The sequence below is a fragment of the Halichoerus grypus genome, chromosome 6 (assembly GCF_964656455.1).
Source record: "Halichoerus grypus chromosome 6, mHalGry1.hap1.1, whole genome shotgun sequence".
NCBI classification, from domain to species: domain Eukaryota; kingdom Metazoa; phylum Chordata; class Mammalia; order Carnivora; family Phocidae; genus Halichoerus; species Halichoerus grypus.
The window spans coordinates 29,508,815-29,536,335 of record NC_135717.1 but is presented as its reverse complement, the minus strand read 5'-3'; the positions used below and the strand labels follow the sequence as shown (position 1 = coordinate 29,536,335).

The 27,521-nt window shown below is 42.4% G+C and overlaps 1 protein-coding gene across 4 annotated transcripts in view; it reads left to right on the top strand.

Moving 5' to 3' along the window:
• Positions 1-27,261, top strand: part of ERCC4 (ERCC excision repair 4, endonuclease catalytic subunit) — a 30,358-nt gene extending 3,097 nt beyond the window's left edge. For 2 of the 4 annotated variants that reach the window (XM_036123907.2, XM_078074786.1), the window contains exons 3-12: positions 104-281; positions 2,942-3,137; positions 4,045-4,252; positions 7,120-7,300; positions 8,299-8,427; positions 9,367-9,477; positions 11,364-11,961; positions 14,246-14,338; positions 20,649-20,761; positions 23,048-27,261. In XM_036123907.2, coding sequence (XP_035979800.1) covers positions 3,097-3,137; positions 4,045-4,252; positions 7,120-7,300; positions 8,299-8,427; positions 9,367-9,477; positions 11,364-11,961; positions 14,246-14,338; positions 20,649-20,761; positions 23,048-23,781 — 2,208 coding nt within the window. In that variant the 5' untranslated portion in view covers positions 104-281; positions 2,942-3,096 and the 3' untranslated portion in view covers positions 23,782-27,261. Of the gene's footprint in view, positions 1-103; positions 282-2,179; positions 2,614-2,767; positions 2,846-2,941; positions 3,138-4,044; positions 4,253-7,119; positions 7,301-8,298; positions 8,428-9,366; positions 9,478-11,363; positions 11,962-14,245; positions 14,339-20,648; positions 20,762-23,047 lie in introns of those variants that run through there. The other 2 variants (XM_078074787.1, XM_036123905.2) reach the window with 2 other exon arrangements.
• The last annotated feature ends 260 nt before the right edge of the window (positions 27,262-27,521 follow it).

Here is a 27,521-nt window from a genome sequence, read left to right as displayed (position 1 = left end):
TAATGAATCAAAGAAACATCCAGATTATAGCTTATAGGTAATTAGGTAGCTCCTAATTAAAAGCACAAAATTCTGTATCCATTTCTGATCATGTCCCAACCAGTAATGAAGCTGGAGCTGCTGCTGCCGCTTGGCTGAATGGAATGCAGATGAATGCCAGAAGAGAATCCCTTCAGATTCTGCACCCTGGAGGGATTGGCCCCCAGAGGCTCCCCATGGCACTTTCACCACGGCTCTCATAGACCAAACAGCAGTCCTTGAAGCATGTAACCCTCCAGAAGGTTCTGAATGCCCTCTGCCCTAATTTTTGCCCCCTCTCACTACCTATGAAATTCACTACCACACCCCACACAAGGGTCCTCGCCAACCACAACTCCTCAGCAGTGAGAGAAGTGTGTACATAGTTACCCTGATGGTACTTTCAAAAGACAGGACAGGAGGCTTTCATTGCTAAAACAGCTCTGACACCTCCAAATAGAACTGAGGACACACTTCCCATGACAAACTTAAAAAAAAGAAAAAAGTTACATGTTAGATTTGTGCACACAGTGCTATAATTCAGTTTTATGTTCATTCAACAAACATTAAATTTACTAAGCGTCCCTTGTTTGGCAGGAATGTGGTAGGTGCTGATGGTAGAAAGATCAATGAGACTGTGTGGTGAGCTCCTGAGTTAAGCTGCTCCTAGGTTTGAGCCCACCTCACCGCGCGCCAAAGGTGTGATCTTGGGCAAATTGCTTAATTTGTATGACTCAGTTTACTCATCTGTAAATGGAAGCCTGTAACAGTGCTTCCTCCTGGGATAGTGTGAGGGTGAAATGAGATCATGTATGTAAAATTCTCCACATTGTGCTCAGTACATGGTAAAGCATTCTCTGATTACTGCTTGTTGTTGTGATGTCCTTGTCTTCAAGCAGTTTAGTGGAGGAGACAGAAAGAAGTAATCACAGTACAGTATGAGATACAAATTGTCATGGGAGCATAAAAATGAAATGTAACTAGGCTTTTGTGAGACTGCAGTTGCCCCCAGAAATACAGCCTGCTTGTGTTTTCTTTTTTTTTTTAAGATTTTATTTATTTATTTGAGAGAGAGAGAGGGAGAGAGAGCATGAGTGGGAGGGAGGCGCAGAGGGAGAGGGAGAAGCAGGCTCCCCGCTGAGCAGGGTGCCTGATGCAGGGCTCCATCCCAGGACCCCAAGATCATGACCTGAGCTGAAGGCAGATGCTTAACCGACTGAGCTACCCATGCACCCCTGCTTATGTCATCATGTTGCTAGTTTTTAAAATGGTGGGGGGGGTGGGAGGGAGTCCTCAGGTGGTGTCACTTAGGAAGAACCAGGCTTTGTCCTCAGACCCCCTGATTTGGAACCTTTAGTCTCCCATTGTTTGTTGGATGACCTTGATCAACTTATTTCCCTCTCCTGGTCTCATAATAATACCTACCTCATAGAATTCTCATGAGGATTAAATGAATAACAATCCAGTAAAGTACCTAACCCCTGCACCTGGGATAGAATAGTTCTCTTCCTCCTCCTCCTGGGTTTTCTAAAGAATGACAGTCTTTTGGAACACAACATTTCCTTAAATTGAGGTTCATCTTTCCTTTGGAAGTCCCCTTTTATTACTTTAACCTTATGTGATATTTCAGTCTAGGCCAGCAAGTGTAGCCCAGGAAAGTACTTGGAAAAGTCCAACGACTAGGTCCAGAATCCTTGCTCAGTAGTAAGTTTGTTACGTGTATGTATTGCAGTTGTTGAAAATCCTTTGTCTACAAATTCCTAAATAACACTATTAATTTCTACTGTATCTGAAAAACAATTTGCTTAGCTAGAATAAATGGTAGTTCCATCCACCTCAATCCAAAATTTAAGCACCAAAACAGTAGAATCTGAATTGGGCTCACTGAACTAGTAGAAGAAGGGGTCACAAGTCACTCCCAGACCCTAGGAGTGATGTGAATTGGTACAAAAACATGTAAGCACATTTATGACAAATTTATATATAAGCTAATGGCTTGATGTAGGTCTAAGAGACTGAGACTCATCATAGAATAATTGAGTTTTTGATTCAGAAATGACATGTGCAGTCTTGTGTCATCTGTGTTCCTAATTCATCACTAATCGCACTGCATCAAAATGGCACATGTACGTATAATGTCATGTGGATTTATTATATATACATATGAAAGATCATCTGGTCCAGTATTCTCATTTTATAAATAAGGAAATGCAATAATTGTCCTTGTTTTTGTGATCTCAGAGGTGTCAATCACACCACCCCAAAACACAGAGGTAGTAAATACATTCATTAAAGGTTTTTATTTTAATGGACTAATTTACCTCTCAGTTGAATATACTCTGATTCCAAAAATTGAATTACTCTAATAGGTGATGCAGATGTGGCCCAGACTTCTGAATTACTGCTTTTATGTAGACCACATCTGGTTCACCTATAAAAAGAGAATCCGTGAGCCACTTCGCTTTCAGAGATTCTTCCACCATGCCAGACACGCCCCACGCCAAGGCCTTTGCTCTTACTGTCCCTCAGCCGGAACTCTCCTGGCGCACGTGGTGACAAGGCTCACCTCCTCATTTCCATCTAGCCGTGGCTCAGGTAGGTTCTCAGTGAGGCCACCCTACCTAAAGTTGCCAACCACCACCCCTTGCACATGCTCCCTCTCCTCCCCTGATTCATTTTTTTTCCTGCCTAGCACTTATTACTCTATAGCCTACTAAACAGTGCATGTGTTTATATTGTGTATCATAAGGACCATGAGGACAGGGATTTACGTATTGTGTGTTCACTGCCGCATCCCCCACCGAGAGCAGTGCCTGCCCATGCCCAAGTAGGTACTCAGGAGAGACATGGTGAATAAGCAAATGAAAATGAGCGTGAATGTCTATGACTATTCTGCCATCTAAATTATAAAATTTCCTCCCAGGCATCTTGGTGTACAGAGCTCACAGGATAATCGAGTCTTGTCAAGAAGCCTTCATCTTGCGTCTGTTTCGCCAGAAAAACAAGCGTGGCTTTATTAAAGCTTTCACAGACAACGCTGTCGCCTTTGATACTGGTTTTTGTCACGTGGAAAGAGTGATGAGGAATCTTTTTGTAGGGAAGCTCTATCTGTGGCCAAGGTAAACAGCACTACGCGACAAATTTCTGTGAGAGAATCTGCCATAACTTAAGTGTGCACATTAACATGATGTAAAATGTACTGTAATTGCACCTGATACGTGATTACCAGGTTCATAACAAGTGCGTCAAATAGAAATAGATGGTCTCCACACCCGTGGTTCTTTTACAAGGAGAGAGATTTGATGGTTATTTTTCTGGTAGCCCATCAAATCCGTCCAAGGGCAGCCACTTTATTCCTTCTTGTGTGTTTAGCGAGACCCCCAGGGAATCTAGAGACTCACATGTACAACAGCTTTAGGTGAACTGTAGATTTATTGGCTAAGACTCCCACTTCACTTTGAAAATCACCCCTCGGGGAATAAAGCACAAAGATTTTTGAAGAATTGATGTAAATGTCTAGGAAAAACCATAAGGTTCCAGTGTTCCAACACCTTGCACCTAGGCTAATATGTATTTTGGTTTCTTGATTATACCTTATTGAAGGGATCGGCGTACTTTTTCTGTGAAGGGCCAGATGGTAACTATTTTGGGCTTTGCAGGCCACGCGATCCGAAACGATGATCCAGCTCAGCTGTTAGAGCAGCAAAGCAGCCGTAGATGGTCCGTACACAGTGGGCGTGGCTGTGTTCCCCTAAAACTCCTGCTGAAACCAGGCACTGGGTTCAGCCCAGACAATAGTTTTGCTGACCCCTGCCTTATTTGAATGATAACGTCCATGCGTTGAGGTTAAAAGTATTCCTGAAAGCATTGTTTTTGCTTTCTATTTTGTTTGTGTCTTAATTGCATTTACAAAACCAAACCAAAACAAACAAACAAAAAAAACAACTACAAGAGTATTAAACTGAGACCAGAAATACACAGCTCTTGAAATTCGAGAAAATCTTTGGAAACTATTTGTCTCTATAGGTTCCACGCGGCAGTGAACTCGTTTTTAGAGCAGCACAAACCTGAAGTTGTGGAAATTCACGTTTCTATGACGCCCGCCATGCTTGCTATACAAACCGCCATACTGGACATTTTAAATGCTTGTCTGAAGGAGCTCAAGTGCCATAACCCGTCCCTTGAAGTGGAAGATTTGTCTTTAGAAAATGCTATTGGGAAACCCTTTGACAAGGTACTCCGTCTCTTTTCCTTTTAAGCACAGTTTGTGATGTTATAATTTTAAAGACTCCAAGTTATTTTAGTAATTGCAGTGTCCTTAATAGGAATTTGCTGTTATTTTAGAATTAACTTGGAGCTGATTTAAGGATAGCTTCTTTGGTTTTCTGGAAAGTAATCATTTGTAGTAAAATACATGGACCGACATATAAGCACACCTCTGATTTTTGCAGTTATGCAGTGATTATCTCGTATTTTAAGTATAATTAAGAGAAGGATTAAATAACCTTTTTTGCTCTGAAATGACAGCATTTGGATATCTACAGGTAGAAGAGTTTTTACATAAGAATGCTTCATGATTTATGAGCTTTTGTTTGGAATAAAAATAATTGGGATGAGTTTTCATTACTGAGGAATGTGAACCTTGCTCTCTTAAAATTACATTTTGAATTGAGAAAATGGTAAGACTAGGACTTTAGTTCAAGGAACTTTTATTCTAACTGATTTTGTTTGTTTTTTTGCAGTGAAAGAACATGTGCACATGCGTGAGGAGGGGGAGGGACATAGGGAGAGGGAGAGAGAGAATCTCAAGCACACTCCACGCTGAGTGTGGAGCACAATGCAGGACTCAATCTCATGACCCTGAGATCATGACCTGAGCTGAAATCAAGAGTGGGGCACTTGGGGCGCCTGGGTGGCTCAGTCGTTAAGTGTCTGCCTTCGGTTCAGGTCATGATCCCAGGGTCCTGGGATCAAGCCCCACATCGGGCTCCCTGCTCGGCGGGAAGCCTGCTTCTCCCTCTCCCACTCCCCCTGCTTGCATTCCTGCTCTTATTGTCTCTCTCTCTGTCAAATAAATAAATAAAATCTTTAAAAAAAAAGAGTCAGACGCTTAACTGAGCCACCCAGGCACCCCTCTAACTGATTTATTTTTATCATAGATGAGTATTAATACAGGTCCATAAATGTTGAAGATTGAATTGTAGATCCAGAAAATGCTGACTTTTAAAAATTTCTGGACAGCTTTTTTTTTTTTTTTTTTCATATTTTGGTGGAACAAATTCCTGTCTTAAACTCTGAATCAATCTGTCACTGGAAATAATGCATAGTGATTATTAAGAAAGAAAAATTTAACTCCTCATTTCTCTGATTCTTCGAAAAAGTCATTTTATTGTGAAATAATTATACATGAAACTAATTTCATGTGTTTTGTTCCTCTGTTCTTAATGTTTGGTGCATGATCAAACAACAACAACAACAACAAAAAACCATCAAAAATAAACCTTCACTTTCTTTTAATAGAATGTATATGTCATTAGAAAAAAACAAAATATAGCCTAATATGTTTTGTACTAAGTTTCTGTTTATCATTCCCTGGCTAGTAAAAGTCAAAGTATTATTTTGGATATTCTTTTAGCAACCAAAGGTAAATGCAGACATAACTTTGCATCTTGTTAGAAAATTTAACTTTTGTAGGTGATTTTACCAAACAGGTATGCAGTTATATGTTCCAGTTTGTCTAGGACAGTTACAGTATCTACCTGTTGTCCTGGAATAATTATTAATAATATAATTTCATTTTCACAAGAGTCCCAGTTTGGACAATAAATTATACGGCCATCCAAATAATTATTCCTGCTGAGTATTAATTTTCTTAGATAAGATGCCACGTAGTGATACTGCTTCCATATCAAGCTATAAGTATTATCCTTTTTAGTTACAAAATCAGTTTGTAAAGGGTGTGTGTGTGTGTATAATATAGCTGTGGGTATGTAGATACCTATATAGTATATACAAAAAGCTATTCTGTGCTTTAGGCAACTTTTTTTTTTTAAGATTTTACTTACTTTATTTGAGAGAGAGAGAGAGCAGGGGAAGGAGCAGTGGGGAAGGGAGAGGGAGAGAATCTCCAACAGACTCTGCACTGAGCGCAGAGCCCAATACGGGTCTTGATCTCATGACCCTGAGATCATGACCTGAGCCAAAACCAAGAATTGGATGCTTAACTGACTGAGCCACCCAGGTGCTCCTACTTTTTAGGGTCTTAAAAAAATTCAAATTTAGTCCATTGATAATTTAACAAGTATTTTCCCATCCATGAATCACATTAAAAAACAAAACAAAAAACCCTAAGTAAATCTTTTACACCACCAAATTAAGAGACATTGTTATTTAATTTGATACCATGTAGTTTCCCTGATATATGCCCTCTGTTCCCTGTCCAACTGGATCCCACATTTTTATCTATCTAAGATAGGGTCACAGCCAAACTTGGCAGAAATTGATATGTCTAAGCTACGTGCTTTGACCCTTCATAAAAACAAATGATTGGGGGGCACCTGAGTTGCTCAGTCGTTAAGCGTCTGCTTTCGGCTCAGGTCATGATCCCAGGGTCCTGGGATCGAGTCCCACATCGGGCTTCCCTGCTCATCGGTAAGCCTGTTCTCCCTCTCCCACTCCCCCTGCTTGTGTTCCCTCTCTGGCTGTGTCTCTCTCTGTCAAATAAATAAATAAAATCTTAAAAAAAAAAAAAAAGACTGGTTATCTGATGTTTATCAGGCCTTTTCTCCTAATAATGTAAATATAGATAAATATAAATTGACTCTCTGTTCACAAAGATTCTAGGGATAAGACACTGCTTTATATTTGAAAATTTAAACATTGTTATTAGAATCTTATGAACTGAAATTTTCTATCCGCTTTCTTGGGAGATGATGTTGGGGGTTTTTTTGTGTGTGTATGGTAAAATATATATAACATAAAATTTACCACCCTAACCATTTTTAGGTATACGGGGATAATGTTCATTGAAAGTATAATTTGTATTAATAATAGCTTTATTGAACATATTTTTAGGAATACTAAATTTTATTCTTGTTTTAGACAATCCGCCATTATCTGGATCCTTTGTGGCACCAGCTTGGAGCCAAGACTAAGTCCTTGGTTCAGGACTTGAAGATATTACGAACTTTGCTGCAATATCTCTCTCAGTATGATTGTATCACATTCCTTAATCTTCTGGAATCTCTGAGAGCAACAGAGAAGGCTTTTGGTCAGAATTCAGGTGGGAGATAAAAATACTAATATTATTATGGGAGCTGATTTGAATAAAGTGTTGGATTTTGTTGGGGAATCAGATGTAGGGAGTGCTATATTCAACTATGTGGTATACTAAGATTTCAAATTACATTTTATGTTCATAGCACAAGGATGTAGGTTTTATTGATAGCTAATGTTTCCGCCTACTTAACTTCTGTTCTGTATAATAATAAATATTCATATCCATTCCAGGCGATTTTATTTCTAGAAAAGACTCTGTATATTACAGGCAGTCCCCAACTTAGAAATAGGTTGTGTTCTGGAAGTTTAGTTGTTAAGAACTTCAAATTCATTTTCTCCAAAGAAATGGCAAGGCAGTTTAGGGTTTCATCAGCCAGAGTGCTGAATACTGAGGAGGTTTGTAGGGAAACATACATATACAACTGGCCACCATCTTGTTTGTCTACCAACCACATCTGCCCCCACTATCGTGGCCTCTGTCACTGGCTAAACCACTGATTTTCAAAGTGTAGTCCATGGGCCCCTGAGGCCCAGATTTAATACAATTAATAATTTTTACCTCTTCCCCAGGGACATTCTTAAGTAATAAACTACAAATGCATGACAATGAAGAATACACTGACCGCTGGTACACTTTGGTTCCACTGCCTTGATTACACTCGGGTACCAGCACTGTTACCCAGCAATGCTTTTGCACCATCACTGGAAATGTCAACACAGTGGGGGAAAATCAAATAATGAGTTAATATTCTTATGAGAATAGTTTTGAGGTCCAGACTCCCTGAAAACATCTCGGTGACCCCCAGACATCAGTAGGCCACACTTTGAAAACCACTGGTCTAACCAAACAGTGATGGAGGCCACAGTAAGGGGGAAGATGTGGTTCAGAGGAGAACAAGATGGTGGACAGTTGTCCTTATAGGGCATGTGACCATCAGAGACTCTTTAAAATTCATCCTAAATTGAAGGCTTTTTTTTTTTTTTTTTAACTTTCCCTATTAGGTTGGCTGTTTCTTGACTCTAGCACCTCAATGTTTATAAATGCTCGAGCAAGGGTTTACCATCTTCCAGATGCCAAAATGAACAAAAAAGGCAAAATGTCTGAAAAAACGGAGATGAAAGAAGAGCAAGGTATCTTGTAGGCTTGATCTTTAACTGTGTCCTTTATTTAAGTATTTGGTGTGGAAATTCTTATCAAGTCTATATATTAATCCTAAATATCCTTCAGCCATGTGAAAAACATGTGCCCGTATGTTAAATATATGTTACATGCAATGCATGTTAAAAAGTATCCAGCTGGCAAGTCTTAGAATCCATTGTCAGGGGATTCCAAATAATAGGTGCCAAGTGTCAGTCAGGAGTATTATCACCGCTACATAAGAGCTACGGATTGATTTTTTTTTTTTTAACTTCAGAATAATAACTACTTTTGGCACCTTAAAGTCTTAACAGAATGTCTGACATTCCTTTTAGCTTTAAATATATATATACTAGAATGAGGCAAGTATGGATTTTATTCCAACCCTTATCTAGTAGATATAATAAATATCATCGGTTTTTTAAGGCATGGGATAGGGTTGATGCTGACCTCTGCCTAATTCAAAGGTCTAGTTCAGAACTTAAATATGTTAGTGATGTGTTTGAGTACTAACAGAAACATTTGATTGCTGTCTACTTGTATCCCATCTTCAGGATTGTGAAAGTCATGGGGATTTTAGAAATAATAAATACTATTACTCTGTACTGATTCTTACATTTTAAATAGCAGCTTATATCTAGCATCACAATTGACAACAACACAGACTCTTCTCTAATTCGTGACCGTGCATGTGACTTGTTCTCAGGGCACTGTGAAACCTCTATTAACATTGGTCTGGAGTGTGTTTCATTTAGACCTTAATAAATAGACCTTTTTCAAGAAAGAAGATTCTATCTGGCCTCCGGAAAGAGGCTCAAAGGAAGGGGCTTTTGGAATGATGCTTGTGTCATCTGTTGTTTTAAAAGGCTGTGAAATACTTTATGGATAAATGTTATCACGTAGAATGAGGTTATCCTTTTATTTCTGTACAGAAACAAAAAAGGAATTGGTCCTAGAAAGCAACCCAAAGTGGGAAGCATTAACCGAAGTACTGAAAGAAATTGAGGCAGAAAATAAAGAGAGCGAAGCCCTTGGTGGTCCAGGTAGGAGAAAAGAGATGGTGACATTTGCTTTCAAAGTGGAGCAAATGAGTCTTCTTTGTTCTTTAAAAATAACTTACTATGATTTTATTTATAAAATGTAAAAGAATAAATGCCAGAGGAACACTGAAATCCTAGTGGCAGCCTCCTTTTCTATTCATTCGATGTGATTTTCTCCAGGTTGAATCCTTGTATATTCATGAAAGCAGGTTTTTTTGCTGGTTGCCTTCTCAGGACTTCTATTTAAAGAGGCAGCTTATCTCCACCTACATGTTCACCAGGATTTCAATCTGGAATCCCCAAGGAGAAAGCTAATGGGCTTGCTTTATTCTCAGCAAGCATCTTTCCAGAAAAGTCTTCACTGTTGTATGGAGCAACATTGACCTAGCCCCCCGCCACCACCAAAAAATTCCAGATTTCAGGGCTGCTGTCTTCAAACACGAGTATACTAGTAGATTAGCATGGTAGACCAAACCTGAACTACATTTAAAAAAATAAAACCCATTACAAAATAAAACTAGATTATAAAAAAAATCTATTGAGACTTTGAGCTCCTACAAATCAGTAAACGCAAGCGCATAATTCTTATCTTAGTAAATGTGCTGGTGATGTTATCCGAGAACCTACAGTACTGTGATTAAAGACCCAAAGTCATGCATGCTCACTTAGAAAAATTGAAAAGTATGAAGCAAAAAGAGAAGGGGAAAAAAATGTCCAGGAGTCACACTGGCATATTTGCTTCCAGGGTTTCTTTTATGTATTTTCTGTCTCACATTGTTAAGGTCACAGTGCAGATATAATTTCTGGATATATAATTAGCGAGTCAAATGATAATGTTCTTGAGACATTTGACTTGTACAAAATTTTTCTGAATTTTCACTTCTTTTAGCAGCGTAAAAGCTCGTCACTTTTGTTTTTTAGATTTATTTAATTTATTTATTGGAGAGATAGAGCAGGTGAGGGCAGGAGCAGAGGATGAGGGGGAGAGATCCCAAGCAGACTCCATGCTGAGTGCGGAGCCCAACATGAGGTCCTGTCCCACGACCCTGAGACCATGACCTGAGCCGAAATCAAGAGTTGGACACAACCAGCTGAGCCACTCAGGCGCCCCAGAGCTCCTCTCTTTTTCACCTAGCTGACAATGACTGGAGATTCTATATATATTCGTTTGTATGTATACCTATATATGTGTAATGGTTTTATCAATTTGATTGGAGAAAAATGTTACTCATTTGAAATTTGGTGCTAGGGAAGCTCACTGTTTTCTTAAATGTTTTTCCTCTTTTGTGAATTGTCTTTTTTTTCTTTGCCAATTTAGACTATGTCCACAGTTGGTATTGGCTTTTTATATATTAAAGATATCGTCATTTATGATAGTTGTTTTGTAAAGTGTTTTTTTGTCTTTAGCTTTCTTAATGCACAGTTTTTTAGATTATAGATACGAGTCTTCTCTGAGATTTCTTCCATTCCTTTTAAGCCTAGAAAATCATCTCCATCCAGAGAGATGGAGAATAGTCACCTTTTTTTTTATGATTTAATATTTAACGTTTGACTCTGTAATCCATTTGGAATTTATTTTGGCATATAAAATCCTCTGGAAAATTATTAATTAAAAAGAGCTTCCATAAAGCCTCCATTACACTGTGGCTACGCTTTCGTAAGACTAAATGTTTCTGGCTCCAACTTTACTCAAAAGATTTAACTAATCCTGTCAGAGAGGGAAAGCATTTGATAAGCATCTGAGACCCTTTAAACAAATTGTGAATACTGTACCCTTAGCGCTGGGGGTAAGATGTGTCTTCTTTGTGGAGGGGAAGAGGCGAGGGGGCAGGCAGAGAGCAGGGGGACACGTGAGGTCAGAGTAACATAACGCTGTTTCATAATTTTAGGTCAAGTACTTATTTGTGCAAGCGATGACCGAACATGTTCCCAGCTGAGAGAGTACATCACTATGGGAGCGGAGGCCTTCTTGCTGAGGCTCTACAGGAAAACCTTTGAGAAGGATAGCAAAGCCGAAGAAGTGTGGATGAAATTTAGACGTGAGGACAGTCCAAAGAGAATCGCAAAATCTAACAAAAGGCCTAAAGGCCCCCCAAACAAACAAAGGGCTGCCACCAAAGAAAGGACTCTGAAAAAGAAAAAGCGAAGGTTAACCTTAACTCAGATGATGGGAAAGTCTGAAGAACCTGAAGAGGCAGGAGATGTCAAGGAAGGCTATCCTAGAGACACAGGCAGTAGCCCAGAAAGCTCCTTAGAAGAAATTAAGCATGAGGAATTTGACTTAAACTTGTCCTCTGATGCCGCATATGGAATCCTGAAAGACCCACTCACCATCCTCCATCCGCTCCTGGGCTGTAGTGACCCCTATGCTCTGACGAGGGTGCTCCATGAAGTGGAACCAAGATACGTGGTTCTGTATGATGCGGAACTGACGTTCGTTCGCCAGCTTGAAATTTACAGGGCGAGCAGGCCCGGGAAGCCTCTGAGGCAAGTTATAAAGAATATGAGCTGTTTCTTCTCTCTTTTTTTTTTTTGTGGGTGTGTATATATCTACATATAGAGAGAGAGAGAGATTTTTTTTTTAGCTGAAGTACAGTTGACATACATTAAATTAGTTTCAGGTGTACAACGTCATGATTCAACCATTCTATACATTACAAAATGCTTACCATGATAAGTATATTACAATATTATTGATTATATTCCCTGTGTTGTTCTTTTCATCCCCGTGGCTTATTTATTTTTTTAAGTTGTACCTCTTAGTCCCTTTCACCCATTTTGCTCATTCTCCCTACTCCCACCCCCCTTTGACAACCATCCTTGTGTTCTCTATTTGAGTCTGTTTCTCTCTTGTTGTTGTTTTTTTGTTCATTTTGTTTTTTTTAGATTCCACATATAAGTGAAATCATATGGTATTTATTTGTCAATCTCCATCTGGCTTATCTCACTTAGCTTACTACCCTCTCAGTCCATCCATGTTGTGGCCAATGGCAAGATTTCACTCTTTTTTATGGCTCAGTAATACTCCATTGAGCTGCTTCTTTTAAATGCTTCAATTTCACAGTTCTTTAGGCTTTAACACAGACACTTTACCAGTTGCACATGGATTTTCTTTAACATTCTGTTGTTAATGATGTAGGTTAAATTTATGAATCCTTCTTTGGCATCCTGGTCAACCTGGGAAGTTTGCATAGGAAGGATGTCAGATGTTGTAGTAGAACAACAAATCTAGGGATCTATCTGTGTTCTGGTTATTTGCTGTTCTGTTGTTCTATACTGTATCCTTTCTGCATTGGTTGTAGCTTATGGGGTGCTGTATCTGAACAAGTCTAGGAAATGTATAATATCCTAACTTGTACCAAAATGTACTATAACTATGACTCAGCTAAATGGCTTTGATCTTCTAAAATGTTGTTCTTATAAATTTCAAGAAGTGACTCTAAATTACATCCACATAAAATGAGAAGGTATTTGGGGAATTATTGTACCAAGTTTTCTTGAGTTTCAAGAAATAGCAGATAAAAAATCTACAGAAATATCAGATGAGAAAATGATGCCTCTCAAAGAATATAGTGTTCTGGGTCTCCAATTATCTGAGGGAAATAAACAGCAAAATTAATATCCTGAACTCAGTCTGAACCAAAAACAGAGCCAAAAGAAACCTTCCTAGCAGTTTAATGCAGCCTTCCAGAGCAGAGATGAATGGAGCAGGTGGGTCAGAAATAACACAGAATGAAGAGATTAAACGAAGCTGGTCAAAGAATTATAGGCTGGTAAATTTTTCAGACTTTGCTACTGATCAGCTTTGTAGATCACTTGTGTGCTCCCAAGTTCTTTGTTGCCTGAGAATGGAATAGTGTGATATTTGGAAACAAAATGTCAGAGCCAGAAGGGACCTTGGAGTTCAATTGCTCCCTGCGTTGGTGGGAAACTGGGTCCCAGTAATAACGAATGACTTGCCCTTGGCCACATAGCACTTGTGGGGGAGAGCTGAGGTCTCTGGATTCATTGTCCGATGGTTTTTTTTCTCGGTCCACACTTCAAAGAAATATATCCGCGGAGCATAAAGTCCAGAAGAAATGTCGAAGGCTAAAAAAGGAAAAACCTCTGATAGAAGGTGAGGAAGAGAGTCAGAGGAGGTGCTTAATTCAGGCTTTGAGCAACAAATAAGAAAGAAAAGCAGTCCTTCCTAGGAGAAAGTAATATACCAAATTATTTTCTCGAGCCCGATATCATCCATGTGTCTTCTGCATCTGTGTTTCTATAACATGTGTGATGACTTGGTTCTGTGAAGACACTGATAAAAAAGAGCCGAGAAAGAGATAAAGGTCATATAGATTTCATTTGTTTATTTCTCACTAACGTGAACTTTCACAAGCTGCGTTTTATAACTACTATCCAACTTTGCAAATGATTGTTTGGCAGAGGTGTAAAGAAAAAATTGAAAAAAGAGAAGCTGCTGAGATTTCGTGTTTTCTGATTTGTTTATAGTTATGAAGCAAGGATTATTCTGTCCCTCTAGTTATATTTCAGTGTTTACCTAAACTCTGTTCCTCCTTTCGGTGAAGGGGAAAAACGTGGTAATGAGACTTTTACCAGGTGGAGTTTAGGCAGCTTAATTTTAGGCACGTGATTAATGGAGCCTTTTATTCTTGGTCAAATATTTATTATTTGAGCAGTTTAGATTGCTGATTTCAAATGCTACGCTCTTCCTTTCAGGGATTAAAAATTACGTTTTTACAGCCTAAAAGAGTTCTGTTTTAACTGGCAGGGTCTACTTTCTTATATATGGAGGTTCAACCGAGGAACAGCGCTATCTCACTGCTTTGCGGAAAGAAAAGGAAGCTTTTGAGAAACTCATAAGGTAAAAGATAGAGGCCTTTTAAGATCTAGAGGCTTCTCTGGGTGGGGGCATATCTGATTGCCCTCAGGAAAGATGGAGGGGGGAAGAAGTTGGGAGCATCACCTCAAGATGAACCTGTGGTCTGATTCATCCCTGGGGTATGTGCACATTTCTTGTCTCCTCCCTCTCTTTTCCACCCATCTCCAGTTGCCTTTCAGTGGTTTAACAGGATATTGGAAACGTGGCGAGAGCTGCTTTTCTGCTTGTAAAGACATGTAACATAAAACACCAAAAATACAGCTCAACCACTGCTTTTCTAAGATACATGTTCTTAGATCTCCCCCCCAGCCCCCACCCCCACACACAAGCTTTCTCCCTTCCCTTGGAATTATGATTTATTTTCTTCTGGTGAAATTTCCATTGTCTGTGGGTGGGTGACCGCCTTACCATTTGCTGGGAAATGCTTTTACAACCGAGTCAGTTCAGATCACCAGCAGTAGAATCACTCTGGGAAAATATTTTTTTGAAGGTGTGATGTTTATCTGAACATACGTGTACTGTTTTGGATGAGTGTCTGGTAATGTTCCAAATCCAAATAGAAAATGCTTTCCAGTGTAACATCCGGAAAATGTTCTAAGTGATATGTGCACAGACTAGATGGCCACCTTTTACCCACCACAGGTGTTGGAGAAATCTGATAACCTTGTACCAGGGGTGTTGTCAAGGAGATGGCAGCTTGGTGAGGGAAGATGGGTCACATGATCTCTAAGGAGCCTCAAAAGACAGGGCAGGGGCTAGATGGGGCATCCTTGAGCTGAGCCAGAGAAAAGGGTAGACCAGAGGAGACCATGGCTTGGACTGACCAATCTTCCAAGCCACAGATATTGGTAATGCATCAGTGGCAATGAGAGGGCAGAAATCATTTTTAGTAGCTGTTAGCATGCCAGGGCTCTACACAGAATTTCAAAATGAACAACCTTCCTCCAACACGGACTATGGGCTCTCAGTGTACACCTAAAATCTCCCCGTACCCCGGTCCATCCAGGGCATGCATTCCCAGGTGCCTCCTGAATCAGGGCCACTGAGTCGCTGTGGAACGGCTCAGCATGTTACATGGGCAGGACCCACCCACCCCCCCCCCCCCCGCCATATCCTTTGTGAGTACCACGTGCCTTGGCCACAGATTCTTCCAGCTTCTGGTCAGTCCTTTCAGCCTATGAAAATGTTTTCTGTTAACATGCTCTATGGGATGGTTTATATGGTATATGTGTGTATGTATGGGGTTTTCTTAATTTTAAGATTTTACTTATTTATTAGAGAGCATGAGCGGGGGGGCGGGGGTAGGGCAGGAGAGAGAGAAGCAGACTCCCCAGTGAGCAGGGAGCCCGATGTGGGGCTTGATCCCAGGACCTTGGGATCATGACCTGAACCAAAGGCAGACGCTTAACCGAACTGCTTAAAATAAATAAAATATTTCAGAGAATGTGATAACCAACCAGGTGTTAAACAGCTGGCCTCTTCTTGTCCAAAGCTTTTAGTGCTTCTCTGTGTCTTCTAGACCGTCACTCCCCCAAGACTCAAAACAGTCAACAGATGTTTACTGGGCATCTCTGAGGCACCAAGCCCTGTGCTGATAGTAAAATGCTGTAGTCACAGTGGTGCTGGAGGTCCCTCCCCTCCTCGGGCTCATCCCCTAGTGGAAAAGACGAACATTAGGTGATGATGAATACTACACTAACTAGACATGTACAGAGTCTGGCTGCAAAGGTGAAGGAATGGGGTGCGCTAGCGCAGGTCAGACCTGGCCTGGGGCGGGGACCCGGGTGCCTTCACAGAAGAAGTGACAGGTAAGCAATGCATGAGGAGTGTGCTACGTCGACAGGGCGGGAAGGGGCTTCTGTGTGTGAAAGCCCCAGGGTACCAGAAGCCCTGCTGAGGATTCAGAACGTGCCTTTAGAGACGGTGAGATAGCACTGACGCGTTCTCAGTAGGAAGTCTATTTTTAGAGGCTCTCGCTGGCCTCCTAACGGAGGAATGGATGGAGCAGGGAAACGAGTCCGGAGAAAAGGTGGTAGCCAAGATTAGGTTGACAGGGAGAAGGGAACAGATTGAAGAAAGATGCAGGAGATGGAATCACAGAATTGGTGCTAGGGGCACCTGGGTGGCTCAGTTGGTTAAGCATCTGCCTTCGGCTGGGGTCGTGATCCCAGGGTCCTGGAATCGGGTCCCGTGTCAGGCTCCCTGCTCAGTGGGGAGTCTGCTTCTCCCTCTCCCTCTGCCTGCCGCTCCCCCTGCTTGTGCTCTCTCTCTGTCAAATAAATAAATAAATTCTAAAAAAAAAAAAAAAAAAAAAGAATTGGTGCTATAGGATGTGGGTCAGTATCTCCTAACCAGTCCTTCACTCTTTACAAAACATCCTCTGCCTGAGTCTTCATGAGTTAACCGTCCCCGAGTTACAGATGAGTACAGAGAGCCAAGATCATTCAGATTAGGTTACTGGTGTTCATGCTGAGGGTCCCTAAGACCACCTGCCAGCTCAGTGATTCACCAGAAGGGCCCACAGGAGCCAGAAAAACTGGTATCCTCACAGTTTGGGTATATGACAGCAAAAGGACACAGATTAAAATCAGAGAAGGATAAGAAGCCATGGAGCCAAGTCCAGGAAAGCCCAAGCATAAGCTCCCAGGTGTCCTCTCCCTGTGGAGTCACACGATGTGCTTCATCCTCCCAGCCGCAGCGTGTGCAGCACATGGCGAGCGTTACCCACAGGGAAGCTTACCCAAGCCTTGGGGTCCAGCGTTTTTATTGGGGGTCAGTCACGTAGACACAGAGTACCCACATGACAGACTCCACCCCCCCAGAGCAAAAACAGGTATTCACCATAAATCAAGTTGTGCACATAAATCATCTCATCAGACTGGTGCCATGTGGCCTCAGGCCTCAGGCATAGAAAACCCTCTTATAAGGGAGGATATTACAAGGTCTCAGAGCTCATCTCCCTGAGGAGACTGGGCTTTTCCTGCAGGGTTGTAGCCAAGAGAGCCTGGTAAAATGTGGGGAAGAAGGCACCTGAGTAGGTGAGTTTTCATGCTCCAGGCTGCCTCTTCTTTAATGCATCAGGAACCTCATCTAGAAAAGAATACCTTTAGTAGATTGTGGCTAGTAGATTGTGGCAAGATACTGCAGACTCCGGGCCATTCCTGCTGTGTACAAGTGAGTCTCCACATCAGAGGGCTCGGTGACAAGGTGTGGATAAGCCTGGCCCATACTGGAATCCACCCAGCAGAATCTGGAATACAGACTGTCTACTGCGTTTCAGTCTACCTGATAATTTCCATATCACATTTTAATGTAATTTTATCTCTGGCTTGGTTTAATTTCCTAGCTCTTCAGTGCTGACCGTCTACTTATTTTAAGGTAGATCTTCCCGTATTACACAGCAATCAGATAGTTACACCATTTAGAATTTTAAGATACTTACTTTCCCAGAAAACTTGGGGAATTTGAGAAGTGTTTGTTTTGAAAAGGAAAATATATGTGAGGTGCGTTGCTGAAAGAGCATTTGCACCGAGCCTGTACTTGGAAATTTAATGTGAGAATAAGACAATGTGCTTTTGCCAGGACCTCCGTGGGTGATGTCGTAAGAATAAAAGCAGTGCTACTATTTAAAATAAACTGAAAGGAAGGAATCTGGCAAACTGGCGGTGGAAGGATAGCTTGTCTGCGCTAGATCAGTTGATTACAGATGTCAAGAGAGGAAAAAAAAAAAAGGATACTCCTAAATATTGATAATAAAATGCTCCCTGGGTAGAAAAATTGGCAGTAATATTCTGAGTATACATAGTTTTAGAGAGGTCACTGCTTTTCAAAGGCAGGGGTAAGGTTCTTTGGAATTTTAGTCAGAAAATGTGATCGCCAGGGCCCCTGTCTGGCTCGGTCGGTGAAGCACACAGCTCTTGGTCTTGTGTTTTTGAGTTCAAGCCCCACGTTGGGTGTAGAGATTCCTTAAAAAATAAAAAAAGAAATATGTGATCCCAAAATGAGTTAGCATGTGGGCCAGAATACATGCCCATTGGAGGAAGACTTCTAGTTCAGCACCTCCTCCCTATATTATCATTGTTGTACAGGCTATTCAGATATCATTAAAGATCTTAAAGCAAAAATAAGAAACCTCTGTACTTTAAGTGGAAATAAGAATCTGCATTTGTAATTATCATTTTGTATCTGTCACACGGAGCGACTTGGGTAATTATGCTAAATGTTGAAAGCAAAGAACTGAATATTTATTATGATGGCAAGTTTCTGTTACATTAATTTGAGTTACCAGTTAGGGAGACTTACTATGTTCTTCACAATCCAGGCTTCATTTCAGGAGCTTATTATTTCTTGGATTCAATTTCCAGTTAAGTTATAACATTTCATAGTAAACTAGCTGTTTTTATATAACAATATTAATTGAAACCGTTGTGGAATCATCTGAAAGCAAATCTTTGGTTTTTCAGCATTATCATGGATAATTAGGGAATGAGGTTACCACATTATAAGAAAAGCACAGTTATAATAACAGCTAACATTTTATAATGCCTATTATGTGCCAGGCACTGTTCTGAGTACCTTCTACAGTGGATAATTCTCCTAACATGCCTCTTTTGAGGTAGGTTTTATTATTATGCCCATGTTACAGATGAAATTGAGGCACAGAGCCATTAAACTACTTGCCCAAGGCCACACGGCCAGTCAGTGGTTTCAGATTCACGGAATAGGAATATTTTCTAACCCACTAGGCTATACAGCCACTCACAGACTACAGATTAATCAGAAAATGGGGATGCCCCCATGTGTGATATGTAGCTTAGCCAGTAAAGTAAGTGGAAATAAAGAGAAAAAAGATCCCCAGTATTAATCCCAAATGTTAAAGAAAAAGAAATTGAAGAGCAATAATTTTTCTGAATAGTTTGCCCTTTGTCCTCAACACAAGTCCAGCAGGTATCACGGAGCAGTAATGAGTGGCTTTCGGGGCCACAGCCATTGCAAAAACTATTCCAGGAGGCCACACTTGATGCTCGTATTGAGAATCGTGAGGAAGAACGGACCTGGAACTATGCCGGCCCCGTCGTGTGAACTGTTTACAAAATGCCGTACTAATAATAACTTTGTGTTTGTATATTGTTTCAAAGAGTATAGAATTTAAAGTTGTAATTTCTGTTCTTCAGTGGTATCTTGGAGTGGTACCCTGTTCTAAAACATCATTTATCCAGAGTGGTTGGAAAATTGGTCCATCCGGTTTTATTTCCTGTAATTGGAAAGTCTTTGCTGTTTTAGCCCTTACTGAAATGATTAGTGAGTACTGAGGACCCATCCGCCTTCTGCCTCACGGTACCCTGGGCTCTGTTCCTGCCGTTGGTCAGTCCCACCATTGTTTCGTGCCTGCTCATGCTCCCCAAACTCAGTTTCCCGCCCTACGAGGGCTGAGAGCCAGCCTCATACATCCCTTCTGTCCCTCCTAGACATGGCGCTTGCTGGTTCATGGATTGATGATAACGTACTTCCCTGGTTTTGAAAAATAAGACCATGGCAAGCCTGGCTCTTTGGTTATCGAGGATATTGTCATAATTGTCGTCCCTGATTACGAGTCTTAGCTGTGGTCGTACTGTCCTGTCAGTCTACCGGATGTGGGCTACCGAGCTACCTAGGAGACAGGAATCACTGCGTAACCATGTGTAGATCAGAGCACCTAACACGGCAGGTAGGAGCACTCCAGAAAGGTTTTTAAAACAAATGCATGAGCGAGGGAATTCATGCTGCGCTACTGCCAACCGGAGATGTTGATTTTTTGTTTAAATCTCTGTTGGGGCCTCCCACCTGGAGGTTTTTAAATCGAAGTTCCGTCATCTGTGCTTTGATTTTCTTAATCATTGATTTGTAACCATTCCTATTTATGATTTACTCTGAACGTATTAGAATATAAATTATTTAAATTATTCTTAATGCTCAATAACACGTTAGCATGTTTTTATAAAAAGTCTCAATCTCTTGGTGGCATTTTTTACCTGCTTATTTCATGTCCCAAAGTGCTTGAAGGACATAGAGAATGGAAAATAAACAGCAGCTCTTTTTCACTCTGGAAGATCGGAAGTAGCACCCAACCAAGAAATTCTTTCTCCTTCCTTTACCTGTCGCTCATTTGGGTATATTTACTGTACTTATTTATCTAACATATTTCTCATCTTGACACTCTTGTGGCCATTTTCTATGTTAGAATCTATAAAAGATTAAAATCTGGAATTTTGAAATTCGTTCAAAAAAGTGTTTAAACTATTTTCCGCCGCAGGGAGAAGGCCAGCATGGTGGTCCCTGAAGGAAGGGAAGGTAGGGACGAAGCAAATCCGGAGCTGGCCAGGGGCTCCGCGGCTGCAGGCGCTCCCGCCGACACCCGGAAAGCAGGTGAGACCCGCCCTGTGCCACGCATTCCCGGCGCCTGCCACGGAGGCCCTGGGGTTCTAGAGCATCTCTGCAGAGGTGGGGTTTTTCTCAACAAACTCGTCAAACTGGGTGCCGGTGCTGCCTTTCACGAACCACATGTCCCTCCCAGAGCGGTGGCTCCTCATCTGTAGAATAAGGGGGCTGTGTTGTAGGCACCCCAACCTCGAAATCAGTCACGGTCCAGCCTTGCTTGTAAATGCAGTTGGCTGGCTGAGATTCAGAATGTACTTTTGCAAAGAAACTTTGATAAGTGGCAGTTAGGTTCTTATTTTTACCCGAAGAAGCCGCTTTACCGCAGATAGACAGGAGTTGTCTGGAGCACATCCCCACTTCTCTTCTTGCCTCCGTGTGTTGCTTCTTGGCACTTTTCCAGATCCCAGTGCGTGGCTCCCTCCTTGCAGTGCAGTGTCTGAACCGTGGCATGCCAGCAAGACGTGCTGAATTCCAAGTGCAGCGTGACCCAGAAGTAACCCCCCCCACCCCCGCTTCCCAAATCCCCGTCTCCCCGTGGCAGCAGCTGTGGTCAGCCAAGCGGCCTGAGGAGCGCAATACGATGGAGTTGACTTAGCCTCTGGTGGGGGCCCGGTTAAAGCCACGAGCCTCCCAAACCCAGTATGCTCGGGCAGAACCTCAGAGGCTTGTTAAAGCTCTGGAGGGAGGCCTCACTCCATGGAGATTCTCATTCAGTGCATCTGAAACGGGCTCAGCACCTCAGGGCCTTCTGATGGGAGTGGTCCCTGGACTGAACTTTGGGAAACATGGCCTCAGAGCATCTAGGTCTTTTTTGAAGAAGATTCTTATTAACTCAGATAGGTTGGTGACATTTCATGCAGAATATAGAAGGCCAGGCCGAACGAAGGAAGCTAGATTTGAGCATGTAGGTGCCACGCAGAATGCTATTTACAGAAGTCTGTCCTTTGGAGTTCAGCCCTCCGGGCCCTTGTCATCATGCCCTGCGGCCGCTGTAACAACTGACCACAAACTCAGGGCCTTGAAACAGCGTATACGTTTCTTATCTTACACTTACTGTCTTAAAACTCCAAAGTCCAAACGGGTTTCACTGTGAGCCGGGCTGTGCTCCTCCTGGAGGCTCTAGGGAGGACTCCCATCTCCCTGCCTTTCCCAGTTTCTAGAGGCACCTGCGCTCTTTGGCTCCTGGCCCCATCCTCCACCTTCAGAGCCGGTGGCTCTGACTCTGCCCTTCCTGCTTCCCTTTTTCACTTGTAAGGACCTTTGGGCCCACCTGGATAATCCAGAACAATCTCCTAAATTTAATCACATTTGCAGTGTCCCTTTTGCCATGTAAAGTAACATATTTACACATTCCAGGGATTAGGACATGGGAGTCTTCAAGGGACCGTTATTCTGCACGCGGCAGCCCCTAGTCCTCACAAGTGTTGTCCATAAGCCAGCAGCCTTAGCGTTACCTGGGATGTCGTTAGAAACGCAGAGTCTCAGGCCCCACCCCAGACCTACTGAATACAGAACCTCCTCTAACTCGCTTCCAGGCGGTTCTGGGCACATTCGAATGTGGGAAGTTCTGGTCCATCGGCTTCTTCCATTTTCCCATGTCCAGATTCACTGGTACAAGAACTGACGGCTCCAGAATTTTTCACGACAGCTTCTAAGGCAGTTGACTCAGCAAGCGTTTTTAGGCATCTAGTACATGCCCGACTCTGTCATAGGAATTAGGAATGCGATGGTCAGTAGAATGTGGGCAGTGAGACCATCAGGGACCGGACATCCAGGGAGCTGCAGAGGGAAGGCGACAGCAAATGCTGGTGTTCACGAATCATCATGACTTTCCTCGCAGCTCTATTTAGTTTAAGAGAAATCGCCTTTATGTACTCTGTAAACAAACCTTTCTGAAAACACAGAAAAATGAGGAATAACAACATGGGGCATTATGTTACCGTGCATCACAGGTTGACAACAGAAACACAGATTTGATTTGATTTTTCATTTTTTTAAAGATTTATTTATTTATTTAGAGAGAACGAGCAAGCAGGGGAAGGAGCAGAGGGAGAGAGAGGGAGAGAAACAGGCTCCCCGCTGAGCATGGAGCCCAACGTGGGGCTCAATCTCACAACCCCGAGATCATGACCTGAGCCAAAATCAAGTCCAGCACTTAACCAACTGAGCCACCCAGGCGCCCCAGAAACACAGATTTTAACCTTCAGTTGTTCTCATCCATCTTTGAGAGCTCTTCCTCAGTGCCATCACCTGAGATGCTGCTTTCTGTTCCAGGTGGCCAGGAACAGAGCAGGCCGCAGCAGACTATAGTCGTGGATGTGCGTGAGTTTCGCAGTGAACTGCCGTCCCTGATCCACCGTCGGGGCATCGACATCGAACCCGTGACTCTGGAGGTCGGGGACTACATCCTGACCCCGGAAATGTGCGTGGAGCGCAAGAGCGTCAGCGACCTGATCGGCTCGTTAAGCAACGGCCGCCTGTACGGCCAGTGCGTGTCCATGTCCCGCTACTACAAGCGCCCGGTGCTGCTCATCGAGTTCGACCCCGGCCAGCCCTTCTCCCTGACGGCCCGCGGCGCGCTGCGCCAGGAGATCTCCGGCAACGACGTCAGCTCCAAACTCACGCTCCTCACGCTGCACTTCCCCAGGCTCCGGCTTCTCTGGTGCCCCTCGCCGCACGCCACCGCCGAGCTGTTCGAGGAGCTGAAGCAGAACAGGCCACAGCCCGATGCGGCCACGGCCATGGCCGTCACGGCGGACTCGGAAACGCTCCCGGAGTCGGAGAAGTACAGTCCCGGCCCCCAGGACTTCCTGTTAAAGATGCCGGGGGTGAACGCCAAGAACTGTCGCGCCCTGATGCAGCACGTGCGCAACATCGCGGAGCTCGCCAGCCTGTCGCAGGACAAGCTGGCCGGTCTTCTGGGCAACGCGGGCAACGCCAAGCAGCTCTATGACTTCATTCACACCTCTTACGCGGAGGTCGCGTCCAAGGGGAAGCTGAGAAAATGAGCGGTGACGGCTGTCTTCCTGTGCCGAGACCGTGCTTCCCAGCCGCTCTGCCGGCATTCCTGGGTCCCCACTTACCATTAGTTCCCGACCGCCTCGTCTTCCAGCACCTAACAGCCGCGCTGTCCGCTTCCTGGCTCTGCGCGCCAAAGCCAAGACGCGCCTCCGAAGTCTGGGTTCAGGCCCCGTTCTCACGGTCGCGCGCCTGCTCTGCTCCCTCCCCTCGCTGCCCAGGCCAGGGTCCGCGTGCTCCGTTCTTAAGTGAGGTGGGTCCGGAGCCGCGGAGGTGTCCGCAGGTGTTTCTAGAAGGCCATTCTTGAAACAGGCAGCAATTTATGCTTCTGACACAAACCGGTAAAACACATAATCACGTTCTTACCCTCTTCAGAGGCGCCCCGGAACCCAGAGAAGGAAACCCCTCTGCCATCCTTCACCAGTTCTCCCACATTGTCCTCAAACACGTTCTTCCATCTTTCTGCCTCTAAGAGAAATTCCTGGGGACTCCCTGGTGCCCGCCCGTGTAAGACAGCCTCCTCAAAACCTCGCTGGTTCGTTTCCTAATCCCCTGAGCATATGCGACATGTACTATGACTCGATTGTGCAAAGCCAGTAGTTTTCAGACACGAAATGAATTCCCTCTTTCCAGAAATTGATGGTGCAAGTGAAGGAGGCCTTGGAACGCTCACTTTTTCAAACATTTAACCTCCAAACTCTGAGATCTCTAAGCCCGAATGGCGAGTTAGAGTCTCTTAAGACTTCCTCATCCCTGAGCCTCTCTTCCCACGCCCTGAGACCACCAGCACCAGAGTTTCTCCCTGCGCAGCATAAGCTCACCCTCTGGTCCCCCTTCTTCCTGTCCCTCTGCGGAGTGCCTCCTTGCATCTCTGTGAGGGTTCCCACACAAGCAATTGAGTGGCCCACCAAGTCTTTAAGATTTGGTTTTCCTTCCTGGAGTCGAGATAAAGGACTTAAAAAGTAAATGGAAGATCAATGCATAGAATATCTAAGAATTCCAGAGAAATATAGACATACTTAAAAACTCACAAGTCCATCTCCTTCTCAAACCTTCCGGCTGGGTTAGATTAGCTTTTTACTGAAGTGTACATATGGGACATTCATAGCATCTTTGTGCCGTTTTTAAACTTTTATATTTCACCATTATTAAGTTAGGTCTTACTCTCCTATCTAGTAATGAGTAGTAAATTTTCTACCTCAAGAGCTGATGTGGGTATAGACAGTCTCACTAGCCATACCACACAGTTACACGTTTCCTCCGTGTCGGCCGTGTTTTTGTTCGTCACAGTGTTTGAGCTCAGAGTAGACACTGGACCATGTAACACATAATGGTCTTCACCTTCACAGAAGTTCTTTCAACAGACCTCTCCAAGTTGAACCTTCCATGCCGACTTCTTGTTCTCTTGGTAGGTTAACCTACATTGGTACTGCTAAAGTAGATTTGGATTTCAAACTTGATACAAGGTACCACAAGAATGAATTAAGGGGTATCAGGGAACCGTGTTGTTATATGGAATTCTGTATAGTGATCTGAGGAACAGAGAAGAGGACAGGAAACAAAAGTTAGTTTAAGATAGAATAAAGGGTTGGGCTACTAAATGTTGTCCGAGGGTTAAAAAGCTACCTTGGAGATTAGAAAACAAGATGTCAGGTACGTGTGTTAATTTTCACTTCTTTATGTATTTAAGAGTCCAGTCAGAGTGAAAAGTACATTAAAATCGACATAGCGCCTCAAAAGGAGATGGTTATTACGATTTTTCTTCACCCTAGTCTGGCGCTTCTGCTTATGGTATATAGTTTCTGGTTTTTCTTGTAGAATTCCACCTGCCTTATATTGTTCTTTAATTACATAAAAGGCAGATCAGAACTTAGCACATCTTTTGATATGCGTTTCACCCCAATTTAAGCTTTCAGAAATCAGCTCTGTACTTAAAGCCGCCATTTTGAACAGCCCTTGTCATCTAGTACAACATGGAAAACAGCCTTAGTTGTATTTAGACAGCCGGTGTCTCTGGCTCTCAGATGCTGTTATTTGCTGTTGTACGTGCTGGACATTTGAAGACGTACACTGTCTCGTGTATCTGAATTAGGACTGGTAGTTTCTAATGAACTCGAAAATGCTCATTATAGATGCAAGGCTCTCACTCCCACTTCCCCTTCCAACTGAATAAATATATTTTAATGTGTCTCCAGTTATGGAAAGCCTTTAGTACAACCATCGTGTATTGACTTTTATCACATTCTTTTACAAATTTTTACAGTCTAAGAATCTTTGGCAAGGGAACTAATGCATGAATTTGCAAAATTAATGTATCACTTTATTATCTAGCATCATACTGTTACCTTGGCCTTTTTTCCTTCAGAATAGTAAATATCCCTTTTACTTATGAACTCATGCTTAGCTTTTTAAAAACCTTTTTTAAAAAACCTGAGATCAGCATTATTCTATTTTACCAAGTTTTTTGCATAAAAATCAGAGCGTGTGGAAGATGAGAGAAATCGTTTCCAACTTTGTTTAAATCATAGTGCCTCTTGATATTTTTTTAAAGTTATACAACAAGAAATCATTTTATATAGTAATAGTGGCCATAAATAATGTCCTTTTGGCAAGAAGTTGCCACTTCTTCAGTCTGGGGCTCAGGAGACCCTATGTCTCTGTATATTTGAGTACATCCAGAATGCAGTTTCCCAGCTCACGAGGGACTGAAAATAATTGTCCCATTCATCAACCCATCGGGACACAGAGGGTTAAGTCTAGATTTGGTTGTGTTGAGATAACAGAATATAGAATTAATAACTGGCCTTCAGCAGGGAAGTCTACACTGAAGCAAATGCAAAGAAGTGCGTGGGGGGAGGGAGACAGACATCATTAGTCTTTGCTTTTGTTTTTCAAGCATAATTTGATTTTCCTTTGGCTCAGAAAACTTTAGGGAAATTCTCTTTCCTTTGTGTTCAGTTTAGCCTAGAAACATCCTTTTAAAAATCAACAGTTTAGGAAAGTTCTTTTCTCAGTCTTGAATATATTAAAACATATCCAGGCTTCAATGTGCATTGTCATTTTTCTTCATTATTTTGCTTTCTATTTTGGCTTATTGCTACTTCCTGTCCAATTTCAAACTCCAGTACTTAACCGTCTTTATCCACAGGTTTTTGGTAAGCCATGCCACTGCTGCTTTTTGATTTAAGGGTATGTAAGCCAAAATTTGGATGGGAGGGAGACATAACTGATTTATATCAATTTGTAACAAGAGTTGTATGTGAGTGTGTTTTTAATAAAATGTGTATTTATTCCGTATTTTCCTCAGCATTTTGTGGGCAAAGTAAAAATAACAATGTATAGTGAAAGGACATGTATTCCCAGCGCATCGTATTTCCAACACGTTGGTAAATATAATTTAAAATGAAGAGAATATTTAATGTGTTTTTTGTTGTGCAGAATAAATGATTAAAGCCGAACTGCTCTTCCAACCCCCTGCTTTTGCGTTTGACATGCGTGATAAACCCACTTTCTGAGGCCTTAGCATGATTTTCTTTGGGTTATTTTTCCCTTACTGCTTTTTATTTTGTACATGTGTCCTTAAGGAGGGGGAGAAAAAAAGACTATTCTCCTTCTGAAAACACTCATTTGTTGACATGTAATGAATATGTGGTAAGCACAATGCTTGGAACATCTTAACTCAACAGAGATTAATTTCCTGCTGCCCCTGACTCATACCATCTTCTTTTTT